The sequence below is a fragment of the Vulpes vulpes genome, chromosome 3 (genome assembly GCF_048418805.1).
Source record: "Vulpes vulpes isolate BD-2025 chromosome 3, VulVul3, whole genome shotgun sequence".
Lineage (NCBI taxonomy): Eukaryota > Metazoa > Chordata > Mammalia > Carnivora > Canidae > Vulpes > Vulpes vulpes.
The window spans coordinates 103,879,124-103,898,101 of record NC_132782.1 but is presented as its reverse complement, the minus strand read 5'-3'; the positions used below and the strand labels follow the sequence as shown (position 1 = coordinate 103,898,101).

Genomic DNA, 18,978 nt, shown 5'->3' with positions numbered 1-18,978 from the left:
TTTAAGAGGTTGGGTAAAGGAGCTAAAAATACTCTTTAATGTGTAGACGATTTGTGATGCTGAATAAGAGGGACATTTCATCCCTAACATTAGATAAGCTACCTTTCATTCTTTGGAATGGTGGTTAAAAATCCAATTTTTACATTTCTTATATCAAGAGCAAGTTGCAAACACTTTTGTTGACACAATATTGTTTTTATATGTTGTACCAAAGAATAACATGAAGTAAGATTTTCAAAATTGTATTTTTTTCTCTGCTAAAATGTAAGAGGAAGCCATGAATGTTAGCCTTAAAAAGTATTAAAACACATCTACCTTGGAAATCCAATTATTAAATTTTTTTCTCTAAATTAAATGGATATAAAGTAGTATATATCCATGTCCTCACACATCTGCTGTAATTTCAAAAGATGCTGGCTTGCACACAAAGCAACTAGTCCTACTACTTTATGGTATTCCTTATATGGACCACACAGGTACCCCTTCTTCTTCCTTCTGGGAATTAAGGGTTTAAACTCAATGATTTTAGACTTACAGACTTACTATGACCATGTGTTGGATTATTTTAGTTTCTCCATTTTTCAAAGGCAAAGACATTATTTAAAAATGTTCACGTATGAGTGGTTGTAACATGAATTCTATTTCATTCTTATCATTACTATGTCCTTTGTTTTCTTAAAGGATGTAGCCACTCACTGGCTGATTTGAACTATTTTCTTCCTGCTAGGAATTCTCTAGATTTACATGTTTTCTTATCTTTCATTTGGTATTTGCAAAATGACCACGGAGAACTCTCAGTTGTAGTCAATTCCCTAATAAGATGGAGGCCATGGTGTCAGCCCAATAGCTCAGTTGATCAACTCATCTCAGCACCGGGGAGAACGCTGCCAGGTTCAATTTCCAGACACAAGGCTAGTGCCCGGGACACTGGCTTCTTAGGCATCTGCTGTACGACCACCTGCCACCAGCACAGGAAAGCACTGCCGGACCAGCGTCTAGTCTTCCATTGGTGGCTATAGAAGTGCAGTCTCACCGACACGTGCAGAATGTGTCAGGCTTTCCAGAGACCAGCTGGTGTCTTGAGAATGACAACTACGCAGCAAGCCCAGTGGTGCTCAGTGGTTTGGGCCTTCCCCATCTCCATGGGGACAGGAGCATGCAGTCTGCCAGTGGGGAAGATGGTCTCCATGCTCAACTCCTAAAGGCCCCAGAGAACCTCGAGAAAGCCTCTGGATCCCACAACCACAGACGACTCTTTGATGATTAACAGAATCGGGTCCCCTGCCCCCCCTTCACTGTCCTGGCTACACACTGCCACATTCTACCAGCTCCAGTTGGCCAGTGTCATGGGACAGTTATGCCATCTGCACCCTTCAGACCGTGTCTTTCCTGGCCTGGATATGCTGCCTTCGAGGTGCAGATGTTGGTTGTCACTTACTGTACATTAACTGGTACACTGATTTGATGAGTGAGAAGCACTAAAAGGAAGTTTGATATTTCCTAGAATTGTAAGCCTGTAACCAATTTGTACTTTTTATAACTGGTGGTTCTTCTCAGAAGAGCTTCCATCAAGTTGTGAGTTACTGGTTATGTTTAATATGGGGAAATACAGTAATTGTGTTTTGATGCTGACCAAAAGTGGCAGTGTACCTGAGCCTCTCTATAGGGCATTGTGCCCGACACTCAGTATAATGTGTCTAGTGCTGCCCACTTGGAGCTAGAAGGGGAAAACTAAATACAGCTGGGCAATCAGTCTTAACCATGTGACTAGTTACTTGCACCTCTGCCTCCTCTGCCATTCATGGTCTTGCTAATGTCCTTGCTTCAAAACAAACCTTCCATTCACAGCTGCTGCTCCTGCTGCTCTTGGCCATGCACCCCATACCTGCACCTTGCAATTCTAACAGACCCCTCATAGGTGGGCTCTTAGCCAACCAGTGTGCCTGCACCAAGCTGCCCGCTGCACCTGCTTTGAGTAACGCCATAGTGTGATGATGCTGCTTCTTGAGAAAATTCTATAGGCAATGAGGAGAGGAGTGATTGGGAAGATTATTCTCCTACCTACAAGCAGTATGACATAAGTCAGGTTGTATTCCACATAGAAAACCAGATGGAAAACACAAGTGGTTTGTGTTTAGCGTTTATTTTAATAATTGGTGACATGTGTTCATTTTGTGTGGTACCCTTGTGGGAGCACATACCTTTGCATGTCAGCATGAGAACGTGATTTCTAGTCCAAGATCTTGTAGCTGACAGAGCCACTATCACAGTGCATGAGGGCAGCTGACCAGGATAGAGTCAGGAGACGCTTCCAGGCTAACAAGCTGTTGTCATCACTGGTAGTTTGCAAATGAAGTTGTCGCAAATGTATCCGTCATTCCAAGATGCCATTCGCCCTAAAAATATGTATTGTGTTTGATACATTTGTCTCACAAGTATGGTGCTTTGTTTGTTTGTTTGTTTTAAACCAAAGAAGGGAGCTGTTGATGTTTTCATTATCCTTTCTATTTGACACCTTTCTTTGAGGATACTCCTGCTAGAGATGCATCAGCAGACATGGACCACCGTGATCCAGAAGGGTCAGCCTTTGAAGTGGAGAATGTTCTGACCCTTTTCTCCTCTCACTATTCTTCTTCTTGGGATTATACCTCTTGAATATGACCATCTCAAATTTAGACAAGCATTAGCTCTAGCATTTGTGGAAGAATGTTAGAGTATGCAGGCATTTGAGTGCTATCATATTCACAGGTCATCTCTTGGTTATTTTTGTTCCTAGTAAAGTACTGTGATGGGAACATACTATCCTCAATAAACTGTAAGTTATCAGGGGAAAGATCTTCCTGTTAGAGCATAATTGATTCAAAGCATCACAAACCATTTTAATGTGAGAAACATGTGCATATATTTTTTTGACCCACTAAATTTTTCTTTTGCTTTGTGTAATAGAATCTTAGGTCAGTTGCTTCAGTTCTAAAGGGGATATCAGTGATGCTCTGTGATCCTATGTCCACCAAAAGAAGCAAAACAACTTTTTTTTCAGTATTTAATAAAGGGTGACATTTATATCTAGCAATGAATAGGAAAATGTTTAAAAGCCATTCTACAGTCTAGACTATTTTGGAAGTATATCTAGGCTTGTGCTCTGCAGTCAGGTCAAAAAGCAAAAAGCAAGGATATAAGGACCATAGGCCCTGCATCTTTAGGTCTTAGGGGTTTATTGTAAGTAGAAGCCATCATGTGCATTGCCTTTGAGCCTGGGTACAAGACTGGTCTGAGCTAGCCTTTTGTTCCAGCCATCATCCCCTTGCTAGAACATTCTCTCTTTCTTCAAGAAATACATGAAGGTAATTTTTTAAAGCATATTGGTGGCCTTTACTCAAACCCTAAATGAGCCTAACCTTGGTCTTCATCTACAGATGAAACCATAAAAATCAAAATAGAAACTTAAATGTAAGGTAAACCAAGGAAAGTATTTTTCAAAGCTACTTCATGTATTCCTCTTTTGTGAAATAGACTCATTTCCCAGATAAAAAAAATAGGTGATAGAAAAGGAAGCTGCTTGAGAAATCTAGGGGGGAAATTTATTCTTGATAAATGTGGCAAAGTGGATTTTCACATATTTTTTTTGATGTATACTTCATTCTCTACAAGTTTTAATGATTGATTTATTCTTTTTTCATTAAAATGATACCAATTGATTTTGGTTTTTTGAGAATTCGCAGAATGAGACATGGTGTTATGTTTGTGCAAAGATTATTAAACTTTAAGCTCTTAATTTAGAAATTTTCCTTTGGGTCATTAGTAATATCTCACAGGTCTAATTTTTATTATAAATTTGGCCTTCATTAAAGCTATTTAAAACTTGTTCCAGATGAAGCAGGTCTCTCCAAATAAGTCAATCTTAAAATAAATTTTTGTTATTAACTTGCTTTATTTAAAAAAAACTAATTAACGTCAAAGAATCTCACATTTCTATTTCTACCAATTAGATATTTTTATCAGCAAGTCTTAACTTGTAAGCCAACTATTTTAGTTTATTGGCTGAGTACTTTGTGATCGTATTGACACAATAAATATTTAGCTTTATCTATCAAATTAAGATCATTAACTACACAAACAAATATCCTAAAAGAACTTCAGAATTTACCAAACAGGTAGAAACTACAAACTGATTTTCTTTCTATAAGTTAAATGGTGCCAGGTAGTATCCTTACTCAGTAAGAATAGAAGATGGTTTAATAAAGCTTAGCTTGTATCTCCTCTGGGACTTGATAAGTTGGATACTACACTTGCATATAAATTCCAATGGTGATTCTTTCCTTTTCACAGTGCTCCAGCTGAGGCTGCAGCAGAGGAGGACAAGAGAACAACTGGTGGACCAGGGCATCATGCCACGTAAGATTTAAATGTCACTGTCCCCTCCAGTGTGATAGAACAAAATGCACATGTCCGACAAGAATCTGGATCACACTCTGCTCTGAGCTGTGTCCATTTAGTCAATAAACCATTACCAAATGACTTGTTAAGGAGAATCAGACATCAGCATTGCCATCCTAAGAGAATCATCTCAAATACAATTTGAAAACCAGATGTAGCTTAAAAGATAGACCTGAATTCTGTATTACACAAAAAAAACTGTGAAACTAGTTTAAGATCTGGTCTTCCTTTATGCATGAGCATTGGTTTTAATTTTGAAATAACTGAAATCATCTCTACATAATATGTGCAATGTTCCTTAGACTGGCAAAAGTAACATGATAAAATTAATTCAAAGCCTTGTTCTACTTTAATTTACTTAATTCAAGTTAATTGTCTTTGTTACAATATAGGGTGGTCTATAATGAAGTGCATTTTAGTTATAGGACTAATAAGCATTCTATTTATAATCAAAAACTCTTTCTTGCCCAACTACAAATAATTTCCAAGTATCTTGAGACCTCCTTCCTTAATTTTTTAGAGTTAATTAATTTTAGAATATTTGCCCATTGTCTTCTTACGTTTACTCACTAAGTTTGGAGGTGATTTCATATTTTAGAGGGAAAGACTGGTTGTTTGGGTGTTAGGATTATTTATATAGATGTTTATCTAAACATTGATTTCCCTAAAATGGCTTTAAAAGACTAAAGAAAATTACAAAATGTCTTCTGAATCATTGATATTACCTTTTTGGGGGGTTATAGAACAGTTTTTCTCTGCAGTAGATATTTTTCCCAATAAAACTGTTCTTTTCCTGGACTACTATTAATTATCTAAGTATTTTAAATCTAGTACTATGATAGACTCAAAGCTGGTTTGATGATCTGCCAGATTTCTCTACCACTACATTCCTGACTGACAATGAAACCAGTCAATCAAATAGTATCAATTTATGGTGTTAAGGACACCACCGCTAAGCCATCTCTACTCTGCTTTTGAGAGCTGTTCCCTGGTCAAACCTGTTTGGGCTGGGCTTCTGGGAATCTTTGGAGTGCTTCAAGTACCAGAGCTGAAAATAATTCTACCAAGAGCCAATGGGTCAAGTTTTGGAGATGACAGCCCAAGCAAGCATAACCTAAATCCCATCCACATTATCTGACTGCCCATAGTACACATATGCACAAAAGATTTTGCAAAGATAATTGATAGAAATACTGTGGTAAGTGAGGTTTTAGCGAAACACTGCTTATCCTCACTCTGAGATTCTAGAATACTTAAAGAAGTAACAGTTAACATGTTAAAGAATCACTCTGTCTTTAGAGTGAGTTGCATTTTGATACAACAGAACATTAAACTTTCTAATTCAGAATTCTAGATTTAAATTCTACTTTGAAATAAATAAAATCTTTAAAAAAAAAAAAAATTTAAGGGCAGCCCGGGTGGCTCAGCGGTTTAGTGCCGCCTTCAGCCCAGGGTGTGATCCTGGAGACCCGGGATCGAGTCCCACGTCGGGCTCCTTGCATGGAGCCTGCTTCTCCCTCTGCCTGTGTCTCTGTCTCTCTCTCCTCTCTGTTTCTCATGACTAAATAAATAAAATCTTAAAAAAAAAAATTAAATTCTACTTTGACCACAATCTAACTATAGACCTTCAAGAATTCATTTAACTGCTTTGAGTCTTTCATCTCTGCCCTGGGGCTAATACCTGCCTTGCAAGGTTGTTGTGATGATCAACATTGATATAATTGTGATTGACCACAGCATGTAAGGCTACGTGCATTGTGGGGTCTCAGTAAACAGTAACTCAGCTCTGCTAGACATGAAGTACAGAGTGCCCTCGTTCAGGGTTCCATCACGCCTAGGTTAAATGTCCTCAGGACATTTGGTCTCCCCCCCCCCCCCCCCCCCCGCATCTTGTAGGGCCACTAAGAGCAAAGGCCTGTTAAGAAATCATCAAACAGTTCTCCTGGTGACGATAACTTGGCCCAACTATTGGCTGCAACTGTCTGACCTAACATTTGCATTGTCATGTATACAACTCTATTTTAAATGTTCACTTGTTTTATCTGTGAATATGTAATTTTAATTCTTTTTTTTTTTTTTGTAATTTTAATTCTAAGACATCTTAAGGTTTCAAATTTCGTAGATCTCCTAAGAGAACTAGTAATAAATGGAACTGTAGATGCAAACTCATAAGATTAAGAGGGAACATCAACATAATGTACCCTAACGTTTGACTGAAATATTAACGCCTCTATCTGTACTCCCAAAATGATTCCTCTTCTTCTCACAGCTTTGAAGAGCCCAGCTGCATTCCATGAGCAGATAAAAAGCTTGGAACGAGCCAGAGTAAGAAATTTCAGTTTCAAATGTTCTACTCCTCTGCTTCTTTTTTATTTTAAAGTACCTGTGGGCAAGTAGCAGTCTTACTCCTAAATATTGTCAATAAAGAAAATGCAGTGTATTTTCATGACACATGACATGTAGAGTAATACATGCTAGGGTAGTTTTATCTTGAAGTTTTTAGAAAATGCATGATGTTCAACTTTTGTTCTTTTAAAACTTGTAACTAGTTTTGTACATAAAGGACAAATCATACTTCGCCTTGTTGCTTTTGGAACATACCAACAGTTTTTAGAATAATAACGGAGTAGTCTGCCATTTGTAACCACCCCCTCCCCCAGACCAACAGCCCAGTGATGTCCTGACTACCACATCTTTAGTTCATTTCTTTACTGAATCTGTGGTAGCTGTACATTTGACCAAGAATGTTGCTAGGTTCAGCTCTGTTTTATTCTTTGAGAGGTCTCCATTCCTATTTGCATATTGGTTTTGTGTTTATTCTTTTTCTTTAAAAGGACCATTATGCCCATTCGTTCTTTTTGCTTTAGGGAAAACTTGTCATACAGTGTGAAAATAAGAATGTTCCAAAAATTCCATAGGGATTTTCCCAGAATGCAATAATGATCTCTTAGAATCTTATACAATCTAAAACCATCTGAAAGCCTTATTGTTCTAGTTGAGAATTGTTTTGAATAAGAAAATATGATCAGGGATATGAATTCACTAACAAACATACATTAGGATTTTAAAGAAATTTGTAATTTAGGTGGATTTTTATCTGACCTAAAGTGTAGATGTTAGATACTTAAATGACCAGAATCCTATGTCTGTTCAAATTATCTTTTGCCTTTTCCAAGTTTTAAAATAAAAGTCTGGAAAGTGCTTACTTTATGCCAGCATGCACTTCAGATCCCTGTGCAGTTTTGAAGGCTGCAATTTAAATTATGTGTTGGGTGATAGCTTTTCAAAGTACTAATTTCTACTCTTTTCTTCCCAAAATCATGACCAGAGAGCATACAATTCACTTAAATGGAGTACCTTGAGAGAAGAATGTAAAACCACAATAAGTCATAAACAATTTATGGTAAGACTTTTTCACTCTCTCTCTCTTTTTTTTTTTTTTTTTTTTTTTTAAGACTGAAAACTTTTTGAAGCATAAGATTCGGAGCCGACCAGATCGTTCTGAACTTGTCAGGATGCACATTTTAGAAGGTAAAATTTTTATTTCTGCTTATTCTGTGTTTTCTTAAGAAAAGAAGTGAGAATTCCACCATTGCTGTTTATTCCCATTTTGATAACTTCTTACCCCACAGGCTGACATCCTCCAAATGGGATAGCAACATGAAGACCCAAAGCTAAAATGTTATATTAGATACATGGGGAAGATTTGATTCTCTAAATAACCCATTAATGGACTGACTCTTCCCCACCAGCTGATGCCATAGATGTCTCTACCATGTTCTGGAGAAACATTTTTGGTCCAGAGGATTTCTTCATCAGTGAGGAACATATACCCATTAAGTCATAAAGAGTACAGTGGCCACAAATCTAACCCTAGATTTTTCAGCCACCTGGACCCCGTTATGTCAACCTAGTACAGAGCTCACACGTACCATCTTCTCTTTGTTGTTACCTATCCACTACAGTCCCGGTGACCTGACCATTAACATAAACACCCATAGCCTCCCAGATTTTCTCAGTGGTCTAGCCTCATCACTTGTGAACCTGGTAAGGACAGTTCTATTCCATCTCTGGTGAGACATGTGGCTCAGGCTAGCATGGTTTTCTCTCTAAAGAGAGCATTCTTGAAAGCTGGTTTCCCCAACATAAATTGCCAAGTTACATTTTGTTACTGTTTTGCTTCTCTGACTTGACTTATTGAGCAAGACTAGGAGCTTGACCCTGTGATAGTCTTGAGTGTGTTAAACCCTGAGATGATACAAAAAGAATCTGAAAACTTCTCAAAGATAGAGACTGTTCTCAAGTAGAAGGAATATTATATTCTTCTGGCCTAATGGTAAAGTTGTTTTAGAAATAGGTTGGTATTGGGCAACCTGGGTGGCTCAGCAGTTGAGCGCCTGCCTTCAGTCCAGGCTGTGATCCTGGAGACCCAGGATCGAGTTCCACATCGGGTTCCCTGCATGGAGCCTGCTTCTCCCTCTGCCTGTGTCTCTGCCTCTCTCTTTCTCTCTCTCTCTCTCTCTCTCTCTCTCTCTCTCTCTCATGAATAAATAAAATCTTAAAAAAAAAAAAAGAAATAGGTTGGTATTACAAAGTATTAGATTGTAGCTCAATATAATAAATAATATCCTAAGTATCAGACATGTCCAAAAATCTTTCAGAAGCAATATGGTTGCCCTCATTTGAGGTGGTCGTTCATTGGCCAGTGAGCTAGACACCAGAGACCCAACAAATGAGTCAAATGCATGCCTGCCTTCATGAAGCTTACATTCTAGTGGCGCAGACAGATAATAAACGGGCAAAACAAATGGATTACAGATCCTGAAAAGTACTCAATGAGAGGCTGCTGTGATTAGGGACCAGGCACAGGCTGACACCACAGTAAGGATGTTGTAAAGAAATTCCAAGGATCAAGTTGGTATCTATAGCCCATAGTAGCTCCAAAGAATCTATGATTATAGGACTATCTTCATATCTGAGTGAGAGGTCAGAGGTAGATGCCTTTCACTACTTTCAGTTGTGTTCTCAGAAGCCCATTGGACTAAAAAAGCTTTCCAGAATAGTGGTAGGATAGGAACAGCTACCCGCTGTCGGGGATAAATGAATCTTCAAGAGGCAAATGTACTGGTAAGTAACTGGGCAAATGGCTCCTTGTACACCTAACAATATCGTGACCTTTACAGAACATTTTTGAAGGAACAATACTGTCTGTTTCAACTTGCCTTCTGATTGTAACAGCCTTTATTAATATTATTAAGACCAAATGCAAATACATTTAGCTATCAAAAGGAATCATATTTGCTTTTTTTAAAAAAAAGATAGACCAACATTTAAAAACCTAACTATGTATATGAATGAACCATAAGTGATGTTTTTTGGACATCTGTTCTCAAGTTGGGATTTTTGAAGTAAGAAAGAATATATTATTTGTAATTTAAAAAATAACTTTAAACCACCCCCCAACTTATTTTAACATTTTCCCAGGTTTGATTGAATTGGATGTTTGGCAGGCAAAGTCTACATTATTTTTCTGAAGTTCAGCTAAAAATCCAGCCTCAGTGCCATGGAGATGAAGAGATGATAAGACCAAGAACAGAAACATAACAAAATGCCAGCCTCTCATTATTCACTTTTGGGATATTTTCATTCCAGACATATTCCTGATATCACTTGGATGTGTTGATAGGAGAGAGGAGAAAGGCAGAAGCCTGTCCTACCTGGATCTTAACAGTACATTTAAACATCAACCTGAAAAAAAAAAATAAATAAATAAATAAATAAATAAACATCAACCTGAGAGTGATCTGCATGATCATCATCTTTCTTGCATAAACCACAACTGTCATACATCATCTACAATTTCGATTGAGGGTGGAAAAAACAACATAAAGACACTTGAAAAGCAATCTAAGTTGAAAAACTTAAATTTTATCATTTTCCCAGATATTTTAGTTGTTAATAAGCCCTAATTTGACAGTGATTTATTTTTTAATTTTTTATTTTGACAGTGATTTATTTTTTAATGACTCACCTTTATCAAGTCATTCCAAAGCATTTAATCTAGGTTACCAAGAAATAATTTTATTTTTGAAGGTTGTCATTTTCCTATAACATTTAGTTAAATTATGTGATTGACATCACATATGAATTGATACGAAGTGTTGTGTGGACAATCAAGGTTGACTTTTGGTAAGCATATAATTCAACTGGTGGACAGAGAAGTATTCAGATGTGCTGGAGAGTAGTTTATGGGTCATGGGCTTTCAGCGAGCTTTGGGCTTCAGTCAGAACATTTTACCTCCCAAAAAAAAGAACATTAGTGATCCTGAGATTTTTTATAGGGACTTTCATTAAAAGACCTTCTTCTACCATATAATTTAAGAGGCAACTCGGAATTTTGAGTTAATACCTCACCATTATTTTAATCAATAATAAACATTGTTGAGAACAATTGTGATAAAATGTTAAGGAGAGATACCAGAAATGCAAATCATTGACAGAATTACCCAAATGAACAAATTATGATATTTATGTTAGCTTCGCATTTGTTGTACAACTGCATTTGTAAGTAGATGAGGCTCTTTATGACCATTAGTTACTCTGTAATTGAATGTTCCAAGGTTATATATTCAGAAATAAACACAGAGGGATGCCTGGGTGACTCAGTGGTTGAGCGTCTGTCTGCCTTTTGCTCAGGGCATGATCCTAGGGTCCTGGGATCAAGTCCCACATCGGGCTCCCTGCAGGGAGCCTGCTTCTCCCTCTGCCTATGTCTCTGCCTCTCTCTGTCTCTCTCATAAATAAATAAATAAAATCTCAAAAAAAAAGAAAAGAAACACATTCTTAATTATGAAGACTGTGAGACACACAGGGATCAATTTAAGAATATGATCTGTAGCTCTTCCCACTGACTCTTGCAGAGAAGCTTATAATCTAAGTAAGATCTAGTGCCTCCATTTCTAGGAATTGACTTTCCAGTGCAAATCTAAAACTGTATACTTCTTGAGCCCTGGACCACGTTCTCTTTTTCATCCTCCGTATCTCCAATATCTAATAAATGTGAGTGTGATCCTCCTACCATAAATGAACAATAGCAGTACCCCAGTTTTTGGCTTGAGTTCATGTTAATTTGACTCTGAGGGCATTGTATAGACAATACAAAATATCGAGGCCTAAAAATGTATAAATGTTGTACTAGAGCATTCTTAAACGGTCATTTTTCTTTCCTTAAATACATTGAGAACACATGAATATGCTTAAACAAGTTTCAATTAAATTAAATTCAGTCGGCCTGACATAACATTATGGAATAGAGTAATTCAAGTAATGGTTAAAAATGTGTTTTCTCTTTTAGAGACATTTGCAGAGCCATCCCTGCAGGCCACTCAGATGAAATTGAAAAGAGCTCGACTAGCTGATGATCTGAATGAGAAGATTGCTCAGAGACCTGGTCCTATGGAGCTAGTAGAGAAAAACATCCTTCCTGTGGACTCCAGTGTTAAGGAAGCAATTATAGGCAAGATGCAAAAATTTACTATTATCTGGGAGAAAGAGAAACTTGGAAATTTAAAACAAATTTAATTTAAAAAGCCAGCACCAATCATGAGTGTTGTTTTCTGAGTGAAGTAGCAATTGGTTAACACTTAAACCAGTTCCCATTATTATTGTTGTTGTTTTATATATTCTAAGACTAGCATCTGTTACCACTCAACACAGAGCTTCCTCTTGTCATGTCTGAGGTTGATGTATTAGTTTCCAATTTCATTATGATGCTTTCTGAGTTAACTTGACTACATTATACTGTTTAATTTCTCTTGTGTTAAGATTTTTAGGGACTTTTCATTATTTTGTTTACTTAAAGGAAAGATAAGTAGCTTGTTCAATGTTAGTTCAGCAAGGTAAACAGCACATGAGTACAGATATATTTAATAAGAATGGTAATATCCTGGTCTTATCATACTTTGTTACAAATGTTTCCATTCCCCACTTCCCCCACACACACATTTTTTTTTCTGGCATAAGTTTTAGCAGAAAAAAAAAAATCTGGAATAATACCACTTAATCAGCAAGCAATTTTGAAAAATTAACATCCTACTATAAAAACTATTACAGTCTCCATTACTCTGGGGGCTTCTTATTATAATATAATATTTTTTTAATATATTATATTTTAACCAATATTATATAATAACCAATAATACTAATGCAAGAAGATTTTGCATTAGTATGCGTTTAATTCTTAGGCAATTTGTGGTCAGTGATTCTAAGTAATGCATTCAATGATGATTCCATTCAGTCTCAAAGAAACGGGCCCCACAAGGTAAGGTGTCAGTATAACTGGGCCACTCCAAGAAGTAGGACTCATCAGCAGATACCAAGGCATGGCCTTATTTTCTCCCACATCTCTTAAAGTTTTTTAACAGTTGTATTCCAAATCAGGATCCACACAAGGTCCGCACCTCGTCTTTGGCTGATATCGCTTAAGTCTTCATTTCCTCGGTAGGTTTTCTTACTGTTGGTGAACGGGCCTTGTTGTGTTCTCTAGCATGTCCACATACTGGATTAACTGAATGCATTAGCATTCCCACTAAAAACTTTTCTTGTCTTCTGTACTTGCTGCAACTGATAGTTGGATCCAAAGGCTTGGTATGATTCAGGTCTGACTTTTTTCCCCAAGTGTTCATCATAGGTAGTGGTGTGTTCTTCCTCTGGGAAGTACATTATGTTCAAAAAATTTTTTAAGCCAGCTTCCTACATTCTTGTAATAAACAATGTTTCTCCTTTATCATTTTAAGCTTGGTATTCCAAGGCCAAGATAAGTTGAAAATCGTTTCTTTCTTTAGGCGTTGGGAAGGAAGACTATCCTCAGACTCAGGGCGATTTCTCATTTGACGAAGACAGCAGTGATGCTTTGTCTCCAGACCAGCCAGCCAGCCAGGAGTCGCAGGGGTCAGCCGCATCCCCAAGTGAGCCAAAAGTTAGCGAATCGCCGTCTCCTGTGACCACAAACACTCCAGCTCAGGTATCACCTTTCTTGTTTCTACCCCTAAACAGAGACAGTTTTGAGACTTTTTTTATATAAGGTAATTATATTTCTTCTTCTTCCAAAAGAAAAGTCTAAAATTGTGGGAAAATAGAGATTTTTTTTTTCACCTGTGATACAAACATGTTAACTTGTTTCAGTAGATTCTTAGATTTTATTTGAATTTTATATCCATATTTTTATTTTACAAATGGCTATGTAACTCGCTTTTTAAAAATTTTTCTCATAACTTTTGTTGGGGATTTAATTCACATACTATAAAATATATCCCCCTCTTTTTCTTCCCATCTTAACCATTTTTAAATGTTCAGCTCAGTAGTGTTAAGTACATTCTCATTGTTGTGCAACAGATCTCCAGAACTTTTTTGTCTTGCAAAATTGAAACTGTACCCATTAAACAGCATTCCCCAACCCCTTTCTCCAGGCCTTGGCAATCACTGTTCCACTTCCATTTCTAAGAATTTGACTACTTTAGGGTAGGGGGATGGGTGAACTGAGTGATGGGGATTAAAGAGGACACTTAACATGATGAGCACAGAGTCAAGTAAAGAATTATTGAATCACTGTATTGTACCCCTGAAATTAACATAACATTTCATGTTAACTATACTGGAATTTAAATAAGTACATATATAAATACATACATATGAATTTAGCTACTTTAGGGATCTCATAAATGGAATCATACAATATTTGCCTTTTTGTGATTGGCTTATGTCACTTAACATAATGTCTTCAAGGTTTGTTCAGGTTGTAGCATGTGATAAGGCTGTTTTAAGACTGAATAATATTCCATTATAGCATGTTTTGTTTATCCATTCATCAGTGGATATTGGGTTGCTTCCGTGTCATGGCTGTTGTGAGTAATGGTGCTAGGTACGTGGGTTTGGAAATATCTCTTCAAAACCCTGCTTTCAGTTTTTTTGGACATATACCCAGAAGTGGGATTGATGGATCATATGGTAATTCTGTTTTTAATTATTAAGGAACCTCCATACTGTTCTCCATAATGGTTGTACATTTCACACTCCTACCAACAACATGCAAGGGTTTCAATTTCAGCACATCCTCACCAACACTTATTAATTTATATTCTTTTGATAGTAGCCATTCTAGTGGTGTGAGTTAATAGCTCATTGTGGTTTCGATTAGCCTTTCTCCAGTGATTACTGTGATGTTAAGCATCTTTTCATATCTTTGTTGGCCATTTGTATATGGAGATATGTCTATTTGAGTCCTTTCCCCATCTTTAATCAGATTATTTGTTTTCTAGCTGTTGAGTTGTAGGAGTTCTTTATATATTCGGGATATCAACCCCTTTAGAAATACATGATTAGCAAATAATTTCTCCTGTTCTTTATGTTGCATTTTCACTCTACTGATAGTGTCCTTGGAAGCACAGTTTTTAAGTTCAGTATAGTGCCATTTGTCTATTTTTGGGTTTGTCACCTATGCTTTAGGTATTCTACTAAGAAATCATGGCCAAGTCCAGTGTCATGAAGCTTTTTTTCTGTGTTTTCTCCTAGGTTTTTATATTTATTTTTTATTAAAATATACTTATTTATTTATATTATATTTATGTGTTTTTGCCTTATATTTAGGTCTTTAATCCATTTTAATTTTTGTATTTGGTATAAATAAGGATCCATCTTTATTCGTTTGCATGTGGATATCCGGTTTTCCCAGCATCATTTGTTGAAAATACAGTCCTTTCCCTATTAAATGGTCTTGGCACTTCTGTTGAAGATCATTTGACCATATGCATAATAATTTAAGGACTCTATATTCTGTTTAATTAGCTTATGTGTTTTTCTTCATGCCAGGACCACACTGTTTTGATTACTATCACTTCGTAATAGATTTTGAAATCAGGAAGTGTGAGACCTCCAACTTTGTTCTTTTTTTTTTTTTTTTAAGATTTTATTTATTTATTCACGAGAGACACAGAGAGAGGCAGAGACACGCAGAGGGAGAAGCAGGCTCCATGCAGGGAACCCGACATGGGACTCGATCCCAGGTCTCCAGGATCATGCCCTGGGCTGAAGGCGGTGCTAAACCACTGAGCCACCCAGGCTGCCCTTAAGACTACTTTTGGCTACTTGAGATTCCATATGAATATTAGGATGGATTTTTCTATTTCTGTAAAACATGACACTGGGAAAATTCACCCTTTTAGAATGTCTAGTTCAGTGGTTGTTAGCATAGTCACAGAACTATGCAGCTATCACCATTATCTGATTCTAGAACATTTTCATCATCCCAAAAAAGAAGCCCATACCCATTACAGTCATTCCCCAGTATCCCCTCCACCAGTCCTAGGCCACCATCAGTCTGCTTCTGTCTCTGGATCTGCCTGTTCTGGACATATTATATAAATGGAATCATACAATATGTGATTTTTAGTGATTGGCTTCTCTTATATAGTATGATTTTAAGGTTCATCCATGTTAAAGCCTATATTAGGACATAATTCTTTGTTATGACTGAATAATACTCCATTGATATACCTTATTTTCTGTATCTGTTCATCACTTGGTTTGGGCATTTGGCTGTTATGAAGTCACATGTTCTACTCCTGAGCTGTACTTCCAGACATGTGGCTGTTACGAATAATGGTGCTTTGAATGAGTTTGGACAAGTTTTTATGTGGACATGTGTTTTCAGTTCTCTTGGGTATTTACCTAGGAGTGGAACTGCTGGGTCATGCAGGAACTCTTATGTCTAAGTCACTTTTATACCTTAATCATAATCATAGTAGTGGTCCTTGTCTATATATATATATATATATTAATCTCATTTTTAATAGGTAGCTAAGTTTATCTTTTAACCAGTTCTGTATTGTGGGTTATCTAGACTTGTCTCTATTTTTCACTGTTACAAGCACAGTAAGAGCCCCTCCTATATTTTCACATATTTGCTGCATATATTGTTCTTATACATACTTTGTTGGGTGCTTGTCTGATCATTTCTTTGAATAATTATCAGATTTTGAAGTGGATTTGGTCCTTTGTTAGGTAAAAAACAAAGTTATTGTCTTTCCCACAAGTAAGTAATACCATCACTTTAAACCTTGCATACTGTTTGGAGATTGGAAAATTTTAATTGACTCCTTAATTTTGGTTAGATTGAATTCATTTGTTCAACAAGTATTTATTGAGCACCTATCACATCTCAGATTGTGTTGGGAAGTGAAAAATATAGCACCTGTGAAGGAATCTAACAAATACTTTTTGATAATTGCATTAAAAATTCTCAGTTCTTATTTTTCAGTGGGTGTTCCTGTTTCTTTTGGTTATATAAGAACTCTTAGGCTAGTTCGTTTTTTACCTCCTTAGCGTGTTCTTGCCTTACTGAAGTTTTAATACTATTTAGTTACCTTACAGTCAAAGCTGTTGAACTACTTAATGGAATTGGTTAAGTTCAGAAGAAAATGTTCTTGCTAAAGCCCAGGCTCATAGAATCTTTAAGTTGGGAAGGAATTTAGCAGCTGTCTGGCTCAGCCCTTACAGCAGAGGCCTGGGTTCAGAGAGGTACAGAAATTTGGGGATTAAAAAGGTTTGCATATTTTCTTTCAGCATTTCTTCTCATTCATGAATATCTGTTGGTTAGGGACTAGGTCTCTCAGCACTATGTTCTCTATTGCCTTGACCACCATGCCCTGAAACACACTAATTTATTTGCTTATTGTGTCTCTGCCTCCACCTAAATAAAATTTAAGCCCGTGTGTAGAAGGACTTTGACCCTTAGAGGAGAAGAGCTACTTTAGTGTGTGTGCATATGTGCGTGCACACACCTTGTGTTCTGCATCTAGCACAGGTCCTGGTACAAAACGCATGTGCCACAGTTGAGCATCACAAGCAGTGACCAGTGCCAGGCTTGTAGAAGCAGTCTGTTGTGTTCTTCCACATGCAATTAGGGCCTCTCCAGCTTAGATTCATCAGAGGTTGAGTGGGTAGCTAAGTTCATATTCTCCTGTCAGACTTTCAGGGCAAGAGTGACTGGCCTCTCGACTAGGCTGGAACCTGGTCTGGAAGAAGGTGAGGTCGGCGACCTGCCCAGGGTCTGAGGTCTAAGAAGGCAGAAAACGAGAGCAAGGAAGTCCAGCCCCTACCGTGTTCTCACATATTTGCTGCACCCTGGTTTTGAGCTTTAAAAATAGGGCTAAAAAGAATGTCAAGTATGAAGTAAATACCATCAAAAACCAGTTCTTCTTAGCCATTTTGGTTGGCTGGTCTCTGGGTAGGTCAGGATACCAGACAGCCATTAGTGTGGCCTTCACTTTCTCAGAAGAAACAGGAACACCCACTGAAAAATAAGAACTGAGAATTTTTAATGCAATTAATGGGATTTTTGTCACATCAGCAATCTCCCTGGTAGTGGTATCATGATAGTTCCACCTGTGGTGTAGAATATTGGCAATTTCAGTTGCCCTGTGTTGCTTGTTTTAGGTTTTTCACTTTGCTCTTGAAACTTGGTCTCCAGCTAAATTTACAGGTGAAAACTTTAACCAGAGGGAGTCCCTCCCAGTGGGCTGACATTCCCAAAGTCTTTAGGGTAAAAAGGACTAGCCGTGTTTCTTGAAGCATAAACATGGTCTGTTTATTACCAGTGCAACGCACACAAAGCCCTGGGCCATCCAGAACTTAAACACTAGTTTTTATGACACTAATGTTGCTGGAGCACCGGTTCTGTCTGCTGCGTGCACTGACAGCCTGCTTTTTATCTGTTGACAGGCCTGCAGCAAAAGACCCACTTCAGAGAGTGGTTCAGTGCCTCCTTACATGTTCAGGGAAGAGAACCTAAAACCTAGCTAGGGCCAGCTTGCCTCAATAAATAATTAAATAATTGTTTAATTAATTAAATAATTTCTGTGCCATTTACCTTGAGATCTTAAACTGTATGAAATTCCCTTGTATTAAGTGTGTTAGTATTTGTAATCTGACAAAGATTCACATTATTACACTTTTATTCATGCAATTAAAGAAGCATCTTCCTGTTAATTGTGCTGTATTGATGCTGAAGAAGACGATCCTTGAGGAGGATTATAGGTATGATGTAGGTTTTGGGTTTTGGTCCTGTAATCAACTGCACAGGCAAACCTTGTGATGCCTGTAAAGCCTTGGGAATTTTAATGTCATCTAGAAATGATAACTAAGTTTGTTTTGGCACATTTTGTACTTTAATTATTTTCACTGCTATCTAGTGTTTGTTCAATGACTTTGTCATTGTCAATTCAATAGAAGAGTTTAATGGTGAATTTAGTTACTATGGACCAGTGGTCCTCAAATTGCCTGTAGTGAAAGACTAACCTGTTTTTATTTTTTATGTTTGTTTGATTTCCAGTGCATTGTGGACTAAATCCTCTTGCAAAAAAAACAAGACAGTGGGGTAGTGGGACACCTGGCTGGCTTAGTCACACAAAACTTTGTGTGAGTTTAAGCCCCGTGTTGAGTGCAGAGCTTACTTAAATTAAAAAAAAAAAAAAAAAAAAGGGTAGT

The 18,978-nt window shown here is 37.2% G+C and overlaps 1 protein-coding gene across 24 annotated transcripts in view; it reads left to right on the top strand.

The window, feature by feature from the left end:
- MRTFB (myocardin related transcription factor B) overlaps window positions 1-18,978 on the top strand; it is a 271,363-nt gene that overhangs the window by 207,160 nt on the left and 45,225 nt on the right. For all 24 annotated transcript variants that reach the window (XM_072753817.1, XM_072753808.1, XM_072753815.1 and 21 more), the window contains 5 exons: window positions 4,330-4,395; window positions 6,707-6,762; window positions 7,893-7,968; window positions 11,792-11,953; window positions 13,281-13,459. In XM_072753817.1, the coding sequence (XP_072609918.1) occupies window positions 4,330-4,395; window positions 6,707-6,762; window positions 7,893-7,968; window positions 11,792-11,953; window positions 13,281-13,459 (539 nt within the window). The remainder of the gene's footprint in view (window positions 1-4,329; window positions 4,396-6,706; window positions 6,763-7,892; window positions 7,969-11,791; window positions 11,954-13,280; window positions 13,460-18,978) is intronic.